The sequence below is a fragment of the Nyctereutes procyonoides genome, unplaced genomic scaffold (assembly GCF_905146905.1).
Source record: "Nyctereutes procyonoides isolate TBG_1078 unplaced genomic scaffold, NYPRO_anot_genome, whole genome shotgun sequence".
Classification (NCBI taxonomy): domain Eukaryota; kingdom Metazoa; phylum Chordata; class Mammalia; order Carnivora; family Canidae; genus Nyctereutes; species Nyctereutes procyonoides.
In genome coordinates this window covers 59,841,176-59,864,595 of record NW_026575051.1, presented here as the reverse complement: position 1 = coordinate 59,864,595, position 23,420 = coordinate 59,841,176, and the positions used below count along the sequence as shown (strand labels likewise).

Genomic DNA, 23,420 nt, shown 5'->3' with positions numbered 1-23,420 from the left:
ATAGAGGCTTTGCTTTCTGAGTAAAATTAAAAAGCTAAAGCATTTGTAAGAAATCCTTTCATACAAAAAAAAAAAAAGAAATCCTTTCATACAAAATTTCTTTAAAATAACTTGGTTAAGAATAAAAATAAAAAATGTAGCTTCTCTCAACAAATTGGATTTTTGAAACAATATTTTGTGTATTTGTACACACAATATTTGTGTATATTCTATTGTACAAAGGAATTTCTGTGTAACAATATTTTGTGTAACAATATTTGTGTATTGTGTACACACAATATTTGTGTATATTCTATTGTACAAAGGAATTTCTGAATGAGTTTTCATATTCGAATCAAGGAGATCCAATTATTGTCTCCAGTTGCTGTATTTTGTAGCAAAAATCATTTTTATCATTCAGAATATTCATCCACATAACTGTCTTATGTAATAATTTTTCACTTAATCAAACTTGAAAAATAGAAGTTCTACCTTTATATTTCTGAAACAGCTTAAGTATAGTCCGTAATAGGTTATTTCAAATATATATTAGGTTTTATGAATAGGAAATACACAAGGAATATATCCATCATATGTGATTTGTATAGCTAATATTTAATGATACATTGATGGGTGGCTAGGGAAAGAGTGATAGGCCTAGTTGGAATATTTTTCAAACAATGAACAATAACAAAAGTCATGCTGTATTACCATTTAGGATCCAATCAGAATTTATATAATTTCAATCTTGTTATAAGCTATGATAATTGACAATACTCTGGCAGCATATTATCTTATGATCACAAATAAATAAATAAATATGTTTTAATTGATTCTAAGAAAGAAAACAGCAACACTTGGTCCAAATTTGAGAAAGAGTAGCTGTCATTTATGAAGCTTTTATCTAACAGCATTTTTTATTTGCAATAGGCTAAGACATAAGCTGTAATACCTTCCATTAACTACAAATGAGAATGTATAAGAGGAGCTAGAAGGCTGCAAACAAAAGATTAAAATGAGTGAATGCCTTGTAGGATGGACCATATAATCCATTGATAATTGCATTCATTTTAAGATGAGCCGTTCAAAATTGCTACCTGTCCAACCTGAATAAGACGAACAAACTAGAAGCATGTAGATAAAAATGCTGGTTCTCCATAAACAGGCCATTTTAGTATCACTATAGTTGAGTTTAAGACACTCTAGGCTTACATGTATGCTGAATATGCTTATTTTCTGGCTTTTTGCACTTTATGCTATTTGTACTCTATATAAAACTAGAACATTAATAATTATCATTTGATGTTGTCCAATATGTAAATGAGATTTAAAATACAGCGACCTCCTTCAGTTCTGTTTACAGAGTGTGTGTCATAAGGTAGACAAATATGACTCTAATGGAAAAGATTACAACTTCATAAAATATGTAGCTTCAAAATATGTGTAAAATTAAAATCTACATAATTCATCTACCTAGAATGCTGATAATTTATAGAAGAATAAACTAATTTCATCTTTACAATAAATACAAAATAAAGTATCAACTACATCATAAAATTCTTCCTCCTTTAATAAATAAGATAAAATTACTAATAAAACTGGAACATATTTAAGTCATGTGCTTGCTCTCAAATCATAATTTGTCAGTATGAAAAAAAAGCTTTATTGCTAGGTTTATCATTATTCCAAAATAAGGCCTTTTGCTTTTTACAATTATCTAATTTTTTAAGAACTTTCAATAAATGTAGGGAACTTTTAAAATATTCAATAAGCGTCTTTCTGACAATAGCAAATCTTGATTTTTATAACCAAATTTACAAATAAGTAATAATGAGTTTGTCCTAAGGCCAGACATTTTTAAAATGGAAGTTATTTTTTGAAACTCTATAATTGAATTTAAAAATTTCACATTTACTATTTTATTTTGAAATAAAGAGAAAAAAATGTCCCATGGCCAAAAATGTTTAGATAATGATGAATTAAACAAACATACCCAAATCTCTTTGCTGTAAGACTTTTCGGAACCTTTAATCTGCTAATAGCGAATCTTCAAGAGGCAGATCTAGTACATAGTTCTCCTGACCTTCTTTGATCGTAGAACTCTCTTGGGTTCATTTTTTCCCCCTGAAAAGTTTAGCATCTGATGTTTTGTAAATGCTGCCTTATGATATGCTATCATACATTTATATTGTGTAAATATTATGGAGCCTACCACATTTAACAATTTTTTGCACCAACTTCTTCATGGCTTCATATAAGTTAGGGAAAACATTGATGTATTAGATTATCTCACATCAAAAATAAACCAGAATTGTTTTCTGTGGGATTAAAACTTTATATTTTGATAGCATCATTTAAGATAATATTAGAATAATAATTCATGTTTCTTGCACAAAACTAATTTGGTAAATTCATGTCTCAAAAATATAGTCAATATTCTAGAAATGATGGGTGCACAAAAAAGACAAGTGGCCAGAAAGAAAGCACAAAAGACCTCTAACATATGAAATATTTACACTTACTTTTCATACATTTTTAAACAAGCATAATTAGCTTGTGTTAAAGAAAACACCAGTTGAAAATCACTAACAGGAAGGGGATAGTTAGGCTGCTCAGAAATAGGCATCCTAATAACAGATGAGAAAAGGGGAGAAAGAAACCTTTAAAAATGCACAGTTGAAACAAGAAATTTGAGAGAATTTCACATGTGCCTGAACTTTATGTCACCATTTAATAAACCCTGTGGCAGGCACAGCCAATTCATACCTGATAAAATCTTTCTTATTTACAAAAGAACTGAGGTGGCGGTGTGCCCAGATAAAAAAAATGTATCTGCATCCTCTTCTGCAGTTAGGAAGTAAAATAATTTTAGCCAATAAGATGCAGAGAAGAGGAAGTTTTTCCTTTCTGAGGTAAAAACCCTTTCTTTTTGGCTTTTGCTTTTGCTTTCTACCTTCTTGCTGCCTGAGGCGCAGATAGGATGCCTGGTGTTGCAGTAACCGTCTTGCAGCCTGGAGGATAAAAGCTTCAGTCTAGGAACAGTGTAGCACACAGATAGAAGGTGCCAAGTTCCCCAACATCACCTTTCTTTCAGCAATGGTTTCAGTCCTGTCCTGCCTACCTTCAGCCTTCATGAGAACAGTAAACCTACTATGTATTTAATAACTGCTTAGTCAGGTTTCCTACTACTTACATGTGAACCTATTCCCACTAACATAGGCTCTGAACCTATTACTGAACTTCAGGAGACATCAATTCAGTATAAAATATTATTACTGAATGACCATTTGATTCTTTTCAGTATTTTTGACTAAACCTTATAAGCAAGGAAACCATTTCATAGTTAAAAAAATCTCCATGTAAAGAGTTGAAGATTTTAAATTTAATGATAACAACTCAATAATTCAGAAAATACCAGAATCCACAAGGATTCATTCCATGAGATTGTCACTATAGCTAAAGTTTTCCTTAGTGTTTTTTTTCTTTACCATAGAAATTTTAACACGCAGTTAACTTCAAGAAAATCATGCTAATTGTTTAGATATCAAATTATTTTCATGAGTGAAAGGATTAATTGGCATTTATTTTAAGTATGGAATTACTTCAAAGATTCTAATTGTATTAATAAAAATCTAGCTTTTTAATTTTGCTTTCAAGGTTCCATAACTTTGCCATTACCTTCCACATATTTTTCTGATACATCCTGGATCTCTGTATAAGCACATCCACCTGGGCTACTGCTACTCACTTTTATTATCTATGCTTATCCTTTCATTTGAAATTGTTATGTATTAGCAGTGTTCTGGAGCCAGTTCCTTTGGCTATAAGAGCCAATTTTCCACCTATCTTTCCAACTCTAGATTTGGTAAGACTCCATTGGTAGCTTGATTAGTTATATTGGTAATATTTATACCACAAAAATTGTCAATTGCTGCAAATCAAAAATTCACTACTTGCCACAGCAGTTATTACTGTCACATCACTGAAAAATATACACCATTTATGTTAAATTTTCATGCTATCTGTTGCTCATTAATTAACTTTGGCATTGCTTTATTGGTAGCTTTAGTACCAGAAAGTTACCAGATTTACACAGAATGAAGTACAAGGATTATCTGTATATGAATGCTACAATAATATGCTATTGAACATATTATTTAGTAGATCTAAATGGGTTGAAAGGGCTTAATGAGATGGTAACAATGATCAGTTCCCCCGATTTGTAATTTATTGATGGTAAATTTAAACTGTGATTAATTTTCGTTAAAAATATACCCTCAAAGAAAAATACCCATTACTATCAGCTATAAATGTATAACTAGAAACTATAAATAATAAATGTTTTCAAAATGTAAGACTTCCCTTTAATTCCCATTTAAAATTTATATTTGATTTAGGCATTTAACTTCAACAATAGGCTTGAATTCAGATCCTTATGACCTATTTTCATCCTAAGCAATTTTTTAAATAAAATTAAGTCATAATGGCATACTGCAACTTACTCAAATTTTAAACTACCCAAGATTGTTTTTATTGTTATGGAATAAAAAAAGTCCTTATTATAATCATCTACTGATCATCTTAAGATTCCTGAAGGAAAGACATTATTTTGGTTGCCATAAAATTCAGATTTAATTTTACATATGTAAAATAAAAATACATAATTCTACACTTAAAGCTGGAATCATTTTTAAAATTACAAAGTGGATTTTATATAGTCTCATTAAATAGCTACTAATGCAGCTTTTTAAACACCTAATTGTCCAATCAAATTAAATTAAGAGTGGCTTTAAATTGGGAATAATAAGGAAAATGTCCTACATATCAACATTGCATAAGAAAGCATAGATTTGTCCTATCAATAATTTCTTACCAATATAGCTAACTTTTTGCAAGTGAAGTACCAAACATTAAAACACTGTTATTTTTAAATTGGTTGGCACATAATTTACATTTAAAATAATTATTTCTTAGACCTACATATCAGAACCAAGTGTGTAGCTTGCAACACACTTGCTAAGGATTTTAAAGGAGTAAATCCCGTATTAAAAGGCTCAAGGCAGACTGTCCTTAGATCACTCAGGTGGTTATGTGGTTTCTAATACTGGAAAATGAAACAGACTACTTTTTTAAAAAACAGATCCTCAAAAGTAAACGATGCTATCAACAGGAACCTGAAGCTAGCATTGGAAAGGTAGCATTGATTTTTTAACATCCCTTGGATGCTTAAGTCGATTTGCTAATATGCAAATATCTGGATTATAAAAAAAAAATACCAACCAGCTACCATGAACATGCAAGGCACAAAAAGTTTATTTTCTTATTGAATTGTTTAACTATAAATTAATTTTAGTAAGTTTCATGAGGTATCATGACTTTTGTATTTTCTTTTCTTCCAACTAAATATCTTCCTAAATTATACTCTATTGTATCAAATATACCAATAAAATATTTAAAAATTAAGTGTATGTACTGCATATGCAGTTTAGTATCTAAAACAACTGAAGTATGTTTGGAAAGCATTCACCATTTTTGTTTTCAACTCAAATATCTGAATTTAGAAATATCAAGAATGTTTTAAAATTTGGAGCAGAAGGACTATTTTAAATATAATTTTTAACATCTTCATGATTGTGAAAATTTGAGGTCCTAATTGAAAATTGCAGTGATATGAGATATTTGAAATCAACATACATTTCCCTGAATGTGAATACTGATTTTGTATCTCCTTCTGCAACAAAATTTTCACTATTTTCTTTTTCTTTTCTTTTTTCTTTCTTGTTTTTTGAGGTTTTTGTTTTGTTTTGTTTTTTGTAATCTCACTTTAGTAATACCATTCCAAAACATATCTTCAGTCAGTCTAGTGAATTGCTAAACTCATATTGACACACACCTCCCAGCACCCCCTTTCTCAGTCCAGTAATAGTAAGGGAAGCAGGGAAACACTTACCTAATTTTATTATGTTAAAATAATATTCAGGTGCATATTCTGAACCAACTTAGATGACAGTTGTAGCCCTAATCTGTTTATAATGTTTATCATGCCAGTAACATTCAAAACCTACAATTTCACCTTTGCTTCAAATATTAAGTCCATTAATTTAATAGGAAAATCTATTATGCATTCATTTACCTCATGTTATCATTTCAGGAGTAGTCAGGGGTACATTTAAATGGGAAATATTTTTAAATAATTAATGGTTAAACATCTTTTATAAAGAAGAGCAGGAAACTAAGTTATATCCAGGCTGGGGAGGGGCAGAGAGGATTACCTTCCACTTATTTTATAAGGTATTGAAACAAAAATTATGTTTCAATCCAATGTATACTACACTAAAAATAATTACTATAATTTTAAAATGTAGATATGTATAACTACTTCATTAATAAGGTTTTTGTCATAAAGTTTGTCAAGTTAATATCTGGGTTTCCAAACAAAACTCCAAAAGTAGCTCTAACGGAACTAACTTCACATTTTAATAGTGTTCCTCTTTATGTAAGAATTAACTAGAAACATTTAAAATTATAGGTGTTGAAGATCAATAGAATAGTTTGTGTTGTCATATGTTTTACTAATTCTATTTATATACAAGATAGATAATCAGGCCCTTACTATTCAAATATCATATTGAAATTCCTATAGCAATTTGAGAAACAGATGATATTTTTCTTAAAAAATATATATGTATATATACCCAACAGGATTGATATGAAAACAATTTAACTTGAATGATGTAATTATGTAATGGAATGTAAAAAATTATAGCAATTAAGGTGCTGTGACATGCTCTAATGAATGAAGTTACACTGGTTGATGATACTATATCTCCTACTCATTAATTATTTGGATAGAGTGAATTATTTTACATAACATGAAAAAATAAGTCATAAATTACCACTAAAAATTACATCCATACATTTTCATTCAATATTAATGATATTTTTCCCATATCCATGAATTATGAAAAAATAAAAAAAATATATCAATAGCATTTAAGTCTCTGGAAAAGCTCACAATGTGGTGCAATTCCTTTACCATATGCAGTTAGTAATTTTCAGGGGAAGAAAGTGAGCATTCCTAGAGAAATGGCTTAGAAAGCAAATAGGTTTATATGTTTATGAGGCAAATCTGCTCATGTGTGGCTTTCTAATGTGTACTGTTTAGGTTCCTAAGTGATTGGAAATATTTGTTTAAGCTTTCTTATTGGCAAATCTAAAGAGAAAAACACATGTCTTAAGTGTAGCTAATTGAGGTAATTCTTTCAAGTTATTCTAAAACAGCATACTGCTAACATGTAGCACAAATATGTTATACAGAACTCTTAAAAATAATAATTAAAAAGGTAGCTAATCTTTTGTTTTTCCTAAAATCTTAGAAGGAAACGTGAAAGGTGAATTTAACATGATAATCAAAAAGAACCAAGTGATACAACTTCCTTTTTTTTCTGTTTTCCTCTAAATCTGTTTTCCTTAAAATAGTTTCCTTTCTGTAATAAATTAGAATTTATAAAGTATAATAATGTTAGCATTAAACAAAGGGAAAATATTTCTAATCTCATTGCTAGGGATAAGGGGATGTGGTTATGTATACCTACTCATTCCTTATATAAAAATGTAAAAACAGCTACTGAAAAAAAGAAGCTAATAAATTAATCTCTCCATGATTCTCAGATAAAACCTGGCCACTATTGACATACAATTTATATTAGTGTCCTTCCTTTTCTCTACAACATACATTTCTCTCTTCCACATAACCCACCAGCCCAGTACAAAACGATATAGGAAAACATTCATCCATCTGAAAGAACTCTTACACCAAAGAATCTACAGCAAAAGAACAACTTTATCTAGGTAAAAATGTTACTAATTTAGGTGTTATGCTTACTATTTTAAAAAATTGACCTATTTCTTTACATTTTTCAAGGCAATTGCTTTTTTTAAATAATACCTTCAACCATTGTACTATCTATATCTATCATCTATCTATCTATCATCTATCTATCTATCATATATATATCATATATATATATATATATATATATATATATACACACACACAAACCCTCATTTCATACTGTAAAGACCTTTCTTAGGTGACTGAGAGCCCCCCAAAGACTGAGGGGACTATTATTCTGAGGGCTGTTAGAAAAACAGAAGTATAATTTTGCTTAGAGAATTAACACATAAAAAACAAGCTGAGGGTTTCTTACAAAGAATTCACAGTACTCTGTAGCTATGGGAGAAGTAGCTACCTAGAAATAGCAAAATATGGAAGCATAAGTATATCACTTGATTTTTTAAAAAAAAGTGCTTGGTGCTCTTTATCTTGTTGGTTCTTAGAGTCATCTCAAAGAATTTCTTATGATTAATAAAGAAAACTCCCAAAAAAGGAAAGAAAAAAAAATAGAGGGAAACAGTCATTCACAGTATTGTTCTTGCCCAATTAGCTTTTCAATCTGAATAGCTAATAAGAAATGTATGAGATATGGTGGCAACTGTCAAAGATGACACTACACTGCTTTTCCAAGTCTTTCAAGGAAAAAAAGCAATTTCTTACAAGACTACCACTTCTCATCAGGACGTGTGAGTGTTGAAAAATGGAATTCCATATTCCATAAAGTATTCATTAAAAACAGAGGTATCATTTTTGGTAGCAAATATAATAAGTCAATATATATTCATCTTCAAGTTTTTAGCATTCTCAAGTTTCTTAATGTGACTCTATAGAATGTAATTTATTAAAATTAGTATCTGTGATTTACTGAGCTAGACACTGTGGAACTTCTAAATTGAAACAAATTATAGTTTTCAGAAGCTCATTGGCCAATATATTTGTTGAGTAGGCACACTTGGAATGACTAGAGAGAGGGGTAGCTTTTTCGCCTCCAGAAGTCTGAATTCAATTTGGCAATGGAGGCGAGGAAAGACAAAGAGGCAAATAACTTATCCACATGATATGAAAAATAAAAATGGACTATCAAACTTCCACTTTTGTATTTGTATTTACTTTTTCCCTAATGATAAAAAAAAACTATGTCAAAAAATAATTTGGAAAAAGAGATCAAAACTTCTAAAAGGTACTCAAGCACAATCATCTTTAAAAGAAAATGCCAACAAGCATTTGACTACAGCAGATTACAAAAAAAAAAGCACTTGAATTTTAAATTGAGAGGTGGAAAATATGTTTATTTTTTGTTAACATGATTAAGAGTCTGTCCTTTTCCTATACGGATAATTTTAGTCAAAATCTCCACTGCCTAAATTATCTAGACACACCATAAACTGAAAAGAAGTCCCCAATTCAACTTCCTTTCAATTGGTTTGGTTCTACTAATTACACAAAGGGATATTTTTTTTCTGGGTTGCTGACACCATGTTCCTTTTGCAACCATGAACATCACTGGAACCACTACAAATAAAAAGGTAAATTATTTTATAATAGATTTACCAAGTAACTCTTGCAAAAAGAAAAAAAAACTTTATTAATGTAGAAGTAACCTCATTTCCTATGGAAATGTAATTTGAAGGTGCATTTAGTTTTAATCAATTGTGACTTTTAGTTCCATAATTGAGGTATTTGTTAATATAATCAATTTTAATAATCACTTTCATATGTGTGAAAGGCACACTATTTCAAACCAAATTTTCATTAAAGTCTAGGAAAATTGCTAAATGGAAAAAGGAATAACAGATAGGCTTTCCTGTAATTTACTTAAGTAAAAAAATGACTAAGAAATAAAAGTAAAATATATCTAAAATTATGTTACAGAAAGGTAAAATTGAAATGGTTTTCTAAGAGGTGGGCACGTTGGTGGCAAAGGCACACAACAAAATTGGCTTTTCACTTCAATGTGACACGAGTCTTTTTGACAGCATATTAGTTTGACATTGAACATCCCACCAAAACAGTTATCCATTTCCAAGTGCATAATAATTCATTGTTGCCCTTCACTGTGCATTAAATGTCACCTATCATTGTGACAAGAATATAAAGGCTACTGCACACTAGTCAGGAGTCTAGATCAAAGCTGTTGATGCAAGCACTTTGGACATGGTTTCCTACACTTGGTTAAACCATCAAAACCACTATGTTTAGAATATCTTTACCTCTGAGTACCAAGAGAAATATGGAATATTTTTATAAGTAGAAGAACTCTCAGTAAGGCAATAGCCTTGTCATCTTGTGACCACAGACCATGTTAGTGTCAAAATGTATGTCAAGACAGTCCTGGTGGTGACTGTATTAATACACCCTTGGGTAGATTCTAGGGAGACCATTTCCTACTGTCTAATCTAATAGTGCAATAGATGATATTCTAATATTCTAAAAATCATACAAAGTAATTCAACCTAAAACTTACAAGAAACTTCTATATTCTTTTTAACTTTGAAAAACTAATGTTATGTACTTAACGTTGAATATTCATTGATTTATCTTTGCTAAGAAGGCCAGGTTAGTCAATGTTGCTTGCTTTCTTTTATTCTTTTTCCTCTATTTGAACATATTTACTTGTTCATTTAAATAACCTAAGAAATTTCAGTGTAATAACATTCTTACTTAAAAAGCTGGTACAGTATTACTTTTCTTCTCCAGTTTATTTGTATTTAATTTTAAAAATGTCAATCTCAGAATAAAATATGCAACATTATTATAAGTTTAGTGAATTATTACTAGGGTTCCATCAATCCTGTTGGAGGGAAATGTGTAGAGCATTATGCTCTTCTTTTAAGTTTGGTCTTCAGGTATTCACTTCTCTACCAAACTACTAAGAACTCTAGACCAAGATTTATACACTGAATTTCAAAATAGCTCAGGTCTTGTTAAAAGAAAAAAAAATCTCTAACATTATGGGCATTTATATTGACTCATTTTATAAATAGGATCTATTGCATCTGTATTATCTGTTGTTTAATAAAGGAAATATTTGAAGCAAGGTGAAAAATACCTTTCACTCTGAGTATAAAGGGTGGATTTCCTAACCAGACTCTTTATATGACTAACTGCTTTCTCTATACTAATATACCTAGGTCAAAGGAAAATATAATAGAAAGAGGGAGAGAGAAAAGGTTTAGGGACAAATATGATCAAGTGCAAGTTTATCATGTACGAGATTTCTTCCTATTCCTCTGTCAGCCAAGAGCTATGGTTAGGAGATCCGGGATAAGGCCATTCTGTATCCAGAATGCCGAACTTCAGGCTCATCTTTACTGTCAAACAAGAGTTCTCCCATAATTCACATAAGCATGCTGTTTATGCCATTATGCTATAAACAATACTGCAACTGTTTGCAAGAGACCATAGATCATAAAACCATATCAAGACAAGTAAAGCCATATCTGTCTTTCTTAATACTGCTTAAAAAAAAAAAACCTTAGAGCCTTTGTTAGGTACTTATTAGATAATCTTTTCTTATACAATAAAGGTGAAGGGACATTTTAAAAAGCCATCACAAAAACAATCTGCTTTTAAATTTAACTTTAGAAAATAAATTCCAACAACTGTACAGTACTCAATTTATTATGAAATTTTGTGGTTAGCATGGTATTATTTTAGAACTTTGTGATCTTCCCTGAGAATGAAACACATATCTGAGAATTTTTTACTGTAATTTTTCTTTTTTTCCCTGCAATCATTATGGAGATAAAGATAAAAAATATACATAAATAAAAGGCCATATTTATTTTGACAACAATAATAATGTGAATAAGTGATTTCTATACAACATAAGCCACAGTCCTCATTCATAGGTGAAATCAAAATATTACATTTATTGTGAATTGATAACAAATATCCTAATACCATTTAAATTAGGAATGTAATTAAGTTCTGAAATTGAAACTTGGACATTTCGTCTACATTCGCACATCATGAACTTCTTTCACGGTAACAAAAGTTTAATTCCATATCAAAGTGGAGTGTTTTTTTTTATTAAAGTAAAGTAGATATTAATTATATAAATTTATTTGGCTTTAGAAGTTCAGTTTAGAACTTAAGCAGATTCTATTCAAGAAATTTTCTTTTAATCTGAGTTTTCAGTGTGTTGTTTTAAATTTAGCAATATTTATATAAGATTATTTTAATATTGAGAATTGAACAAGATAGTTCAGAGATAATCTGAAAATAATTTATTTTCATACTATATATTATACCAAGATATCTAATATTATTTATAACTTAATATAGGATATCTTATATTGTTTGTTATTTAATAAAATATATGTTAATTTGTCCATAAATGAAGATATTATACTTAATTTCTGAAACTGTATGAAACTATTATCATATTGTTGAATATGAGGCTGAAATAGAATTACCTTCAAATTCATTAAGTTAATAACTAATAATAAAATATGACAGTAATACTCTAAAATTTAATAACACTAAAAAATGGCACACCAGCTATATGTTCTCAATAAGAATGATATGGATGTATTTATTCTGTAAAAAATTTGTACAGGTTACGATTACACAGATGTTATGTTACTATTTTATTTGATGGTTTATCAAAGTGATAAAGAAATATTTTGAAAATTAGATGAGTGCATAAGCCACACAGCTTGCCTCTATTTGCGAACGTTTTTTTAAGCTAGAAGAGAATTCAGATGTTTCAGGATTTGCTTTTGAATGTAATCTCAGAAGATTTGGGCTCAGAAAATTAGTAATATCTGAAATTCCTAATATGAATTTGAGGTAATTCAATAGTTTCTACTTAAGGTCCCCTGGAAACTACATTAGAATTAATTCAGGTTGATTGATGCTTGCACAATTGACTCAGAAGGGTCTCAGGACATTTACCACTAGGTTTTGATTTTATCTTTCTCAGGAACTTTTGTTAATTTGATTAAGAAGGAGCAGGTGTACCTGTAGACAGCAAGAAAAGCTTTTTCTATACTTTGGAGTATTTCTTTTTCTGTCTGCCTTGTGGGCATGCTGTAGAGTTCTCCAGCCATTGAATTATTTAAACTGCAATCCTTGAACTAATTTCTCTGAATACATATAAAATAGGATGGTTTGTATTGGTCACTATAAAAGATTTGTAACTGACGCAAAGATGCTCAAAAATGAAAAGGCTGTTTGGTTTTCACAAGATATGGAAAAGCCTGGAGCCGAAAGTTTATGAATTTCATACTCCAAATTCTCATTTTGGGGTAGAACTCTAAATTTCATATAAAAACTTTAACATGAGCTACCATACAGCTACAAATGCTATATGTATGTATGGTTCCAATACAAATTTTCAGCCATATGCAAATGATAACTGTCTGAAGGACTCATGTGTTAATATTAAAACAATTAGGTAGACAATCATAAATTTGCATTACATCCATATGTGAATATCAAAAATATCTGTGTATAACCACAAATAATCTACGTATATAAAAATATACTACTTCTAGAAGTGATTTCATTCCTTGTTTTAATTGAATGAGCTAAGCATTTTTTTTTAATTTCACTGCTAGGAACAAATGAATGATTTCATTGAGAAAAGAATAGTTTCAAGGAAAGATAAATATCTTTAGTGATAAATTTATCAGAAGAATCTATATATTTGAAAAAATAACCCTCTTATTTAATATTTAATTTTGATGATAGAACAAAAAATATCTGTAGTTATACATTATATTATTTAGTGAAAAAAATGAGAAATTTTATGTGGAAAATAATGGTAGTCTTTTTATACTTAAAAAAGCCTCCTTTTAAATTTTACCACTTTGGTTTTTTTATGACTGATTTATTAGTCCAAATTAGTAAAATATACTATTTTGCTTTCTGGCTCAAGAGAAATCTTCAAAAGGAAAACAATTTTTATGTTATGGTGATTTGGACTGCTTTTAGATTCTGATTAAAAAGAGTAAAACTACCACACTTATAGCTTACTGACATAACCAGCATGCTTTCTGCCCCAAAAGGCAGCATAATATATTTTAATAAGTTATGTGACTCTTAAAAGTTCATTATTCTTCAGCACCCCAAGGGAAATAAAGAAAAAGAAAAGTAAAAATTATTGTGACTTTTGACAATTATTAGTTAGAAAAAGGAGGTAACAATTGCCAAAAAAATCACAAAAGTGAGCATGTTACCTGGCTATGACAAAGAGCACACAACTGACACCCAAGTAAGCCAGCAGAATATACATCCAGATATCAGGGGAGAGAGGATTCAGGAAGGAGAAGACGCCTGGGTTTGTACCATTGGGCTTGCGGTACAAAATACTTATTCCAAGTGTCATAAAGGGCTTGGAAAAGTCGATGACCTTCTCTCGAACGTAGGTAATAGCCAGTGGAGCAACTGCAAGGTCAGCTTTCTGTAGAGAGAAACAGAAGAAAGGGGGTGGGAAAAATTGGTTTTAAGTCTCAAGAAAGAAGTCAGTATCCAAATTATACAAAACAAATACTTTACACTTGAGAATTGTCTCATGTAACTATTACATTAACATGTAGAGAATTCTTGATCCTGAATTGGAGGACCTGCTTTTTCTGCTACTCATTTCTATGTCCTTCTAGATTAGCAAACCAGAATTTATTGTACAGAGATAGAAAAAGAAAAAAATCGTACAGAATGAAAAACTGAAGAAATCATTCTACATTAGGACCTGAATTATTATGCTATGGAACCTTCTCATAAATGTTTTTAATCTCAACTTTAAAAAAGATTTAATATAAGTTCTGACTTTTTAAATACCTAGGTCAGATTCTAAATAGTAATACTAATAATATCTACTTCAAATTATGTAGCTGATAGTCATAAAACATGCTTTCTTGGTTTTAAAGCTGTAAAGTAGTTAAGAGATTTTAGTTTTTAATAGTTAACATTTTGAAAATCATCTTTTAATGTGATTGTGTTTCCTGCCCCTGAGTTTTGTTTCTAACCCTCTAATTTGTTTTATATTATTTAAGGAAAATCCTTAAAGCCTTGCCTAAATCGCATCAGGAAATGAGTTTTTCAATTTTCACAAAGTTGCTAATTTTCCACGGTAGCTTAAATATGTTACTAATGCTTTTTACTCATCATGTTATAACCATCTGTCAGGATGAACTTCAAATCCAATATATTAAGAGAAATAATTATAATATTTTAAAATAATAAACAGTTCTATTCCATATTGATAGGAAGCTGTATTTCTATATTCCTTTTATTTTCATAAACATACTCGGCTTTCAGAGAATAAGTAAAAAGTGCTCCTTGTAGAGAGTTATAGAAAGATGTACAAAATAATGAAACTGGGCCTCCAGTTTCCTTACCCAAGAATTTTTGGGGAACTTCAAAAAGAAACTTCTCTAGAAGCTAACTTTGTTGACAATATTATTCTGGGTATGTGTGTGCATTTGTGTGTTGGGTGTGTGTGTAGAAAAATGAGCAGTCAGATGCTTGAATAGAATATCTTTGAATATCAATGGATAGGGAAAGATATTTCTCCAAAAATTCGGAAGGAAAAAAACAGGTTTTAAGGGACCTGGAGAGGATATCATCATATTTCATATTCATAAATCAAAGAAAATATCAATTTTGCAATAATAATTACTAATGTCCTTTAAGCATCTGCTATGCAATAGGCACTGCGCTAAGAACTTTACATCAATTGTCACTTTTAATCCTTACATAATCCTACCATTATCCCCATTTCAGGTAAGGAAACTGAATCCATGAGAAGTCAAAAACTTGTTTGCAGTCATAGAGCTAATTGAGCATTGGAATTAGGACATAAACCCCAAGCTTTTGGAATCTATACCCAAAACTAACCATGACATGCACCTCAGAAGACAAAAATGGACTTATACAGACATTCATTCATTCATTTATTACAGAGTTCATACAGATGGAAAGAGGAATACATAGAAGCAAGAACAGTGATTAATAGATCAGTCACTGAGATTTAAAAGGCCAGGTGAAGAGTTTAGGCAGATAGAATATTTTCCACAAAGAAGAGAAAGCATTTCCTCAAAGACAGAAGGGAAGGAAGTACAGATGGTTTGAAAAAAGTAAGTTTGTTAGGGAAAGATTCTAGTAAAAATTGGACAACATGAAATGGTGGTTTGCTCCTGTTTAGGGGGTTGAATATACAGCACAGTTTATCTATGTGACACTTCACTTTGTAAACTCTCTCATTCTAGACACATGTAAAGCAAAATTTTACCACATGTAAAGCATATAATTGAATATGCTTTAAGCTGGTAAAATATTTTTAAATTCATAGTAGATATCAACAAAATTTAGGGAACAATTCAAATAACATGTTAAGACAAAACCACTACATTATTCCAAAAAAAAGTTGTTCAATAGGCATATACTAACATGACTGATTAGACATGCACTAAATTTTAAAGATTAAAATCTTTACGGGGCAGAGAGAGAGGGAGAGGGGGGAGGGAGAGGGAGAGAATCTCAAGCCAACCCCGCGCTAAGTGCAGAACCTGACACAACTTGATCTCACAACCCTGAGATCATGACCTGAGCCAAAACCAAGAGTAGGACACTAAACTGACTGAGCCACCAACTGCCCTGGCATACACTGAATTTTAAAATTTACTTAGAAAAAAAATTAAAAAAAAATAAAATTTACTTAGCATTGCCTAGAATAAAATGTCTATTCCAAATATAAAATGGAAAAAGGATAAAACATTACACAGTAAAATACTTTCAATGATAAAAGAAATTAGTCATTTGAAACAAAAGATAGAGACATTTTTAGACATTTTATTTAAAAAAATAAATATATAGGCAGACTGTGATACATCCATATTACAAAATATTATCCAACAATAAAAGGAAATAACTATCAAGGCATGAAAAGACATGGAAAAACCTTAAATGCCTACTACTAAGTGAACAATGCCAGTCTGAAAAGGCTACTTACATATGATATGATTCTGATTATATGACATTTTGGAAAAGGCAAAACTATACAGGCAATAAAAAGATCAGTAGTTACCCCAAAAACTCAGGGAACAGAGTGACAAATAAATGGAACCAGAACATGTTTATGACAGTGAAACTATTCATAATGGTGGGTACATGACAATGTACATTTACCAAAATCATAAAACTGTACAACACAAAGAGTGAATCCTAATGTAAACTATGGACTATAGCTAATGTCTTCATAATAGTTCAACTGTAACAAATATACTACACTGATGGAAACTGTTAATAAGGGAAATTGTAGGGGGTGGGGTAGAATGGGAGAAGGTTTAGAAACTCTACTTTCTGCACAATTTTTCTATAAACCTAAAACTGCTCTAAAAATATCCATTTTTAAATAACAGGTTGTTTTAACCATATCCTCAGTTAGGAGTATGTTATGTTCATTAAATTAATTAGAACTTAGTTGTTACTATTAATAGCAAAACACACAAAACTTACCAAACATCAATTGTCAAAAATAGCTTCTATTTACACATCAAATATATTTTTTAAATTCATTTTAAAATTTATAAATTAAATTCATTAAACTGATTAACCTCCAGATCATCTCGCAGCAGTAAAGAACATTATTTATACATAATACCACTGACTATGAGTAAGATTTAACTTCATTACAAGTCTATTAAAATAACAATTTTGAAATCTAATAAAATTAAGGCTGTATTAAAGATGTTTATAATGGCAGATGTGGTATGGTTCCATCAACTATCATGTTATTAAAGACTAAGTGGCTGGAAAAAAGGGTCTGATGGTGAATTGCATAATCCAAGAGCTTTTTATCTCTGTAGGTAAAGGTTATGATTTCATGAACATAGATTTAGTAATTGTTATTTTAAGATTTTAAGTTTTTATTTAAATTTCAGTTAATGCACAGTGTCATATTAGTTTCAGGTGTACAATAGAGTGATCAAACACTTCCATACGACACTGAGTCCTCATCACAAGTGCAGTCCTCATCCCCAGTGGTGTTTTGTTTTTAAGAATAAAATAAAGTAATAAAGTAACCTTGCATTAGAAAAGCCAATGGTCAAAACTGTTTAAAAAATCTATTTCAGCCCAAGAAAAATAAGTAAATAGACCGTCATGTGTCATGAATAGCACAAAGGAAAGGAAGAGCTCATTTCCAATTGATCAGATCTGTGAAGGCTTAATCAAACGATTACACTGGTGTGCTTTGAAGAGAGTCTGTGATGACAAAGACCTGAATTGGGAGGGTGGCACCAGCAGCAAAAAGAGATCTCATAGAAGTGGCTTAAATTAAACATGTCCATTATGGGCCAAGGCCAGATTTTTTGTTCAAATCACTTCCATTAATCCTCACAGCAGTTCTACCACATTTATAAATGTCATTTTCTTTTTTACAGATGGAAAAACTCAGAATTCTGAGAGTTTAAGAAATGTATGGTGCCAAAGGTGACTTAACTATACTCATTGCCCAACATTTTTCTGTGCAAATTATAAGGAATTTCCTCATAATGATTTCTTCTGGTTTATTGTTTCTATATTTCCCTAACCAAAATTATCTTCCCTTTTCTCCACTATATACATTCCCTAGGACACATCTCTGGTTCTTTTCCTCTTATATAGCCCTCCTTGAACATTCCATACACATGGAATTCTCCCGAGGGAATTTTTTATAGCACTTGTAATAGTAACTATAATTTATGTTATGCAATTTATATTTTTTTTCACATACAACTCAACTAATATGAGAGACTTGAACATACGTATTGTAATTGTGTTGTCTCTGTTTCTAGGACAGTGTAGGCACTTGGGAACCTGTGGGCATGCCCTCCAATCAAAGCATGTAGCTCAGAACTGAGAAGATGGTAAAGTACCCCACCCTGAAAATTTCTACAAAGATGCCTGGGCAGCAGCTATCTCATTAAAATGTCTTAATTTAATATTCTATGTGAAACTCTTCCAGATTGTTTTACAATCATAATAATCACTGTAACATCCCTAGGGCATTGGACAAAATCTGACTCCAAGGAACTGCTTGGTAAATGTTTGCCAAACACAGTTTTAACTTAACTAAAATACAATTTAACTTACTAAAATTTTCAAATAAAAATTACTCTCAAAATTAACTTTTTAATTTCTAGTGAACTAACTCATCTAGGGGATAACAGAATAATTCTTTTTTTCAGAATTATTTCAGAATAATTCTTTTTTATATTAGCTAAGAGCAATCCTTTGACCAACGTGTTCATAGAACAATGATAACATTTATTGGTCTAATTTCCAATTACCTAATACAAAAATTAGATAACAAAGCGTATCTTCATGAATGTTACAATGACTCCAAATTTGAACATGTTGAGAAAACCTTCTTTATGAAGTCCTAATATTCAAAGGATATAATGGAATTATTTTATAATACATGCTCTGGTCAATGAAACATCTTATGCATCCTTTTGGAAGGTCCTATAATTTGACAATGGAAAACCAGTTCCAAACACTTTTTTATTTCCACAACCTTGTGAAGTGCTTAGGAAAATGGGTAAAATATAGTGGTAAGTGTATTTGAATAGACTGGAAATATGTTAACTGACATATTAAGCTAGCTTAAGACATTTAAGCTAGTTAATTATAATATTAATTTTAATATTACTTATAAGTGACACCACACTCTCCTAAACTCTTCACAATGCATAATGTGAACACATGCTTTGCCTCTATGTGCACTTTTATGGAAACACAGTTCACTTTCTGTATACACGGCATGCTACCTCCACCACTATCCACCTAGTCACGCTGCCTTCTTTCTTACAGTGGCCTCCTAATTGATCCCCTGCTTTCATTCTTGCCCAACTAGAGTATGTTCCTTCATCCAAAGACAAGCTCTTGTTAAAACACATACCTGATTATCACTTCTGGCTCAGAATTCACCAATGACTTTTAGCACACATAGAATAAAACCTAATCTTGGCCTACAAAGCACTGAGAGATGTCCCCTAATTATTGAATCAACATCAGTTCCTATCACTCTTCTGGTTTTAGTGGGTTCACTCTTGTTTCAACAACTATGGTCGCATGGCTGTTCTCATGTCTGTCAAAGCCTTTATATTTGTTTTCCTTTTGCTTGGAGAGCCTGTCCTGCCTATGTCTACATAGCTTATTCACTCACTTGAATGTTCTGATGTGTCTGTTCTCTTATCACTCAAAGGGGTCTTTGCTGACCACTCCATCTATCACTCCTTATCTCCTTACCATGTTTTCATCTTCTTCATAAAACTTATCATGACCTTAAATTATGTCATTTACAGTTGGCCTGCTTCCAGTAGAATGTATGCCTCTTTTGAGTAAGAAGTTTCTCCATTTTGTCCACTTCTGCATCTCCAGTGCTGCCTCCTACAGTGTCTGGGTCATTAAATACATTTAAATGATTGAGTGAATGCATAAAACTATCATTATTGCTAATTTTTTATGTTATTACATTATACAGTACTTCTCTAAACTTCTTTACAGAAGGAAATATTCCTGAAGTTTATCTTCTTACAACAGTGAGATTTTCCATGTGCATGATTTCTATTTTTATATACTAAAATAATAACAAAAAACTGATAAAATATTTTATACTTCATATTTCCATGATAAACTTGTTATCAGTTATTATAATAAAGAAGTTATATCATACCATTAGGTTAGTTAGTACTCATTAGGTGGTGGTGAAGAATAAAAAAGTAATGAGATTAAAGTTACAAGTGAAAACCTAACTTCAAATTTCTATAAATTATGTATATTATATGTAGTAAACAAATGAATATCTATTTGTAGGTTTACAAAAACATAACTTTATATTTTAGAAATATGTCTTCAGCTACTTTTTACCAAATCAGGTAGTAAGCACATAGTACACAGTTTAAAGTGGGCAATTGAGTTATAACATCCAGAGACTTCTTTTACACATGAAAGGCCTGTAAAGGGACAATTAAGAAAGAATTAAACACAGATAGCAGTATTAAACACAAGCCACAGCTGTTACTTTATTAACAGTTTAGTAAGCCGGCTGACAATTTCAAGTAATATAGACTACATCTACCAAGCTTGCCATTAATTCCAGAGTGAAAAATGAACTTCTCAACTGGTAATTTTTCAGAAGAGCCATGGCTCCAAAATATTTCTAGAGTTTGATGGATTTTTTTGTGGGGGAAGTGAGTGTTGAAGGCGATATAATTGTTTTTGTTTTGTGTGATGTTCTTTCCATTCAGTTCTAATTTTGTTGTGAACTCTCAACTGGATGGTTTACAAATACTAATATTTCTGTACTAGAATTATTACAATATTTTCCTTTCTCACTTTAACATTTCCACAGGATTCATTTGTCCTTTCATATACTTGTTTAATTAATTTAGCTTCCTTGAAAAAATTGGGTACACAGAAATTGAGGAGTGTTTTCCACATTGATAATTTAAAAAATAATCTGAAATCATTCATATAAATAATTCTAAGTGGAATTTAGTATATCTGTTATTCACAAGTAAAACACTCAATGATGGTATCACTGATAATATTTGTTCTTGTCGCTGACAATATTTGTTCTACATTTTGGGTATATAGCTTTCCTGATTTTAAAATAACTAATATCTTTTAAAATTATAATGTAAGTGAAAATATTGTGTCAAAGACAATCACTCAAATATGAAAAATATTCTAATACATTCTACAGTCCTTGTACTTATATATTTAAACATTCATAAAATCAAAACAAGGAAAAATCCACAATGTTATTCAAACTTAATGTTATTATATATTTACCGAGCTAATAAGAATCTCTTGAAAAGAGAGAATTAATGGCTTCTTTGAAACAAATTTATATTAAAAGTTTCAAGATAGAAAACAGAAGCAACTCAAAATAGTATTTAAAATCTCATGTACTTCTTGAACCTATAAAACATTCACACAATTTCTTGTTACTATTGAAGGTATTATTTCACCTATATATTTTCTCTTTTTTTTCACCTATATATTTTCTGCTAAACCTTTTTTTCATTTCCCAGTTTACATGTTATGGGATCACAACCAGTGGACCAAGAAACAACTAATAGCACTAAGATGGATGACTATGAACTATAGGGAACCTTCCTAACGGAACTGTGAACATGTAATTCTGTTCTGTTAACTGTTCTCCAGTGGATAAGGGAGTAAGCACATTGAATTTAAAACAGAATCACGGTTTGTTTTAAAATAATAGGTAAATTACAATAGCTATAAATAATCAATGATATAAAATGTTTTATTGTAATTTTATTTTAAAACTGGATGTTAATTAACTTCAATTTATTTTAGAATAATTTTAGAATCAATTTATTTAGAATATTTGTCACAATAACAAATATTCCTTGACAAACTATCAAGATTCACTATGCACCAGGCCTGGGGCAAAGTACAGAACAAATGTATTTAGGACAGTCTCATTTCTCAGGTGCTCACCATAGCATAGGGAATATTAATGATGAAAACAAGTAATTGGAATGGTCTAATAAGTATTTCAGGTGAAGTGTGCATAAAGTTGAGCTATGTACAGTTGTGCTATAATTTTACTGGCTTGCCTACTTGTTGCTCTAATGGATTAATACAAAATGATATTCATTATTAGAATTTATATTAATTTTGCAAAACCCAGAGTTGAAATGGGACCTATACACACTTGTCATTAGTATTTTTAAAAGTGCAATGGATTCAAGAGGGAAAAATGATAGTATTGTAACCCATCCTATAGCTTCTGATTATCTCTTCTTTATTACTAGATTTGTTTAAACTATGATTTAAAATTTAGATTAAATTTTTAATTTTAAAATTAAAGTGATCTTTAATCAATGTGAGAGTAATAGGAAGAGTCAAATGGTAACACATGTAAGCCATGTAAGTAAACTGGAAGGCACTCCTAGCTCAACCTCTTTTATTCCCTTTTCCAGTTAAAATACAAATAAACACTGATTTTCATAGATAGTCTCATTAGTCTCACCTAAAGGCATTTGTTACACTCATTTAAATACCGTAGAAAATAAATTATAACAATATTTTCAGTATATCTTCTAATAGAATATGGATTCTTAACTTTTTACTCCATAGACTGTACCTTGATTTATAAACAGATTTACATCATATGCTGAATTACTAAGCAAACCTATCTTTGAACGGGTCAAATTAAAATATAAATTTACTTAAATCCCTACATTCAAAATCTATATCACATGCTCATCCTTAGAACACATTTGTATTTGTTAAATGGATAAACAATATACATGATAGAAAGAACTTTGTTTAATAAAAATATTTATATTTATATAATGTCTGGCCATTATTGGTGTTCCATTGGATATCTTTACAATTAATTCTTTAGCATACAAATATTTTGCAACATGTCTTCTTTGGTCCCCATGACTGATAAAATTTCCTGAATCTGTACTATATAATAATTAAGTTTTGTAAAGGTTTAACTGTAATGATTTATTCAATATCTGTTAAAATTTTTGAGGTATGAAGGAACTGCCATCTATCTTAAATCATT

The 23,420-nt window shown here is 30.4% G+C and overlaps 1 protein-coding gene across 1 annotated transcript in view; it reads right to left on the bottom strand.

Moving 5' to 3' along the window:
* The window catches only part of GRIK2 (glutamate ionotropic receptor kainate type subunit 2), a 633,334-nt gene that overhangs the window by 141,714 nt on the left and 468,200 nt on the right, over positions 1 to 23,420 (bottom strand). The window contains exon 11 of the mRNA XM_055329533.1: positions 14,062 to 14,285. Within this exon, the coding sequence (XP_055185508.1) occupies positions 14,062 to 14,285 (224 nt within the window). The remainder of the gene's footprint in view (positions 1 to 14,061; positions 14,286 to 23,420) is intronic.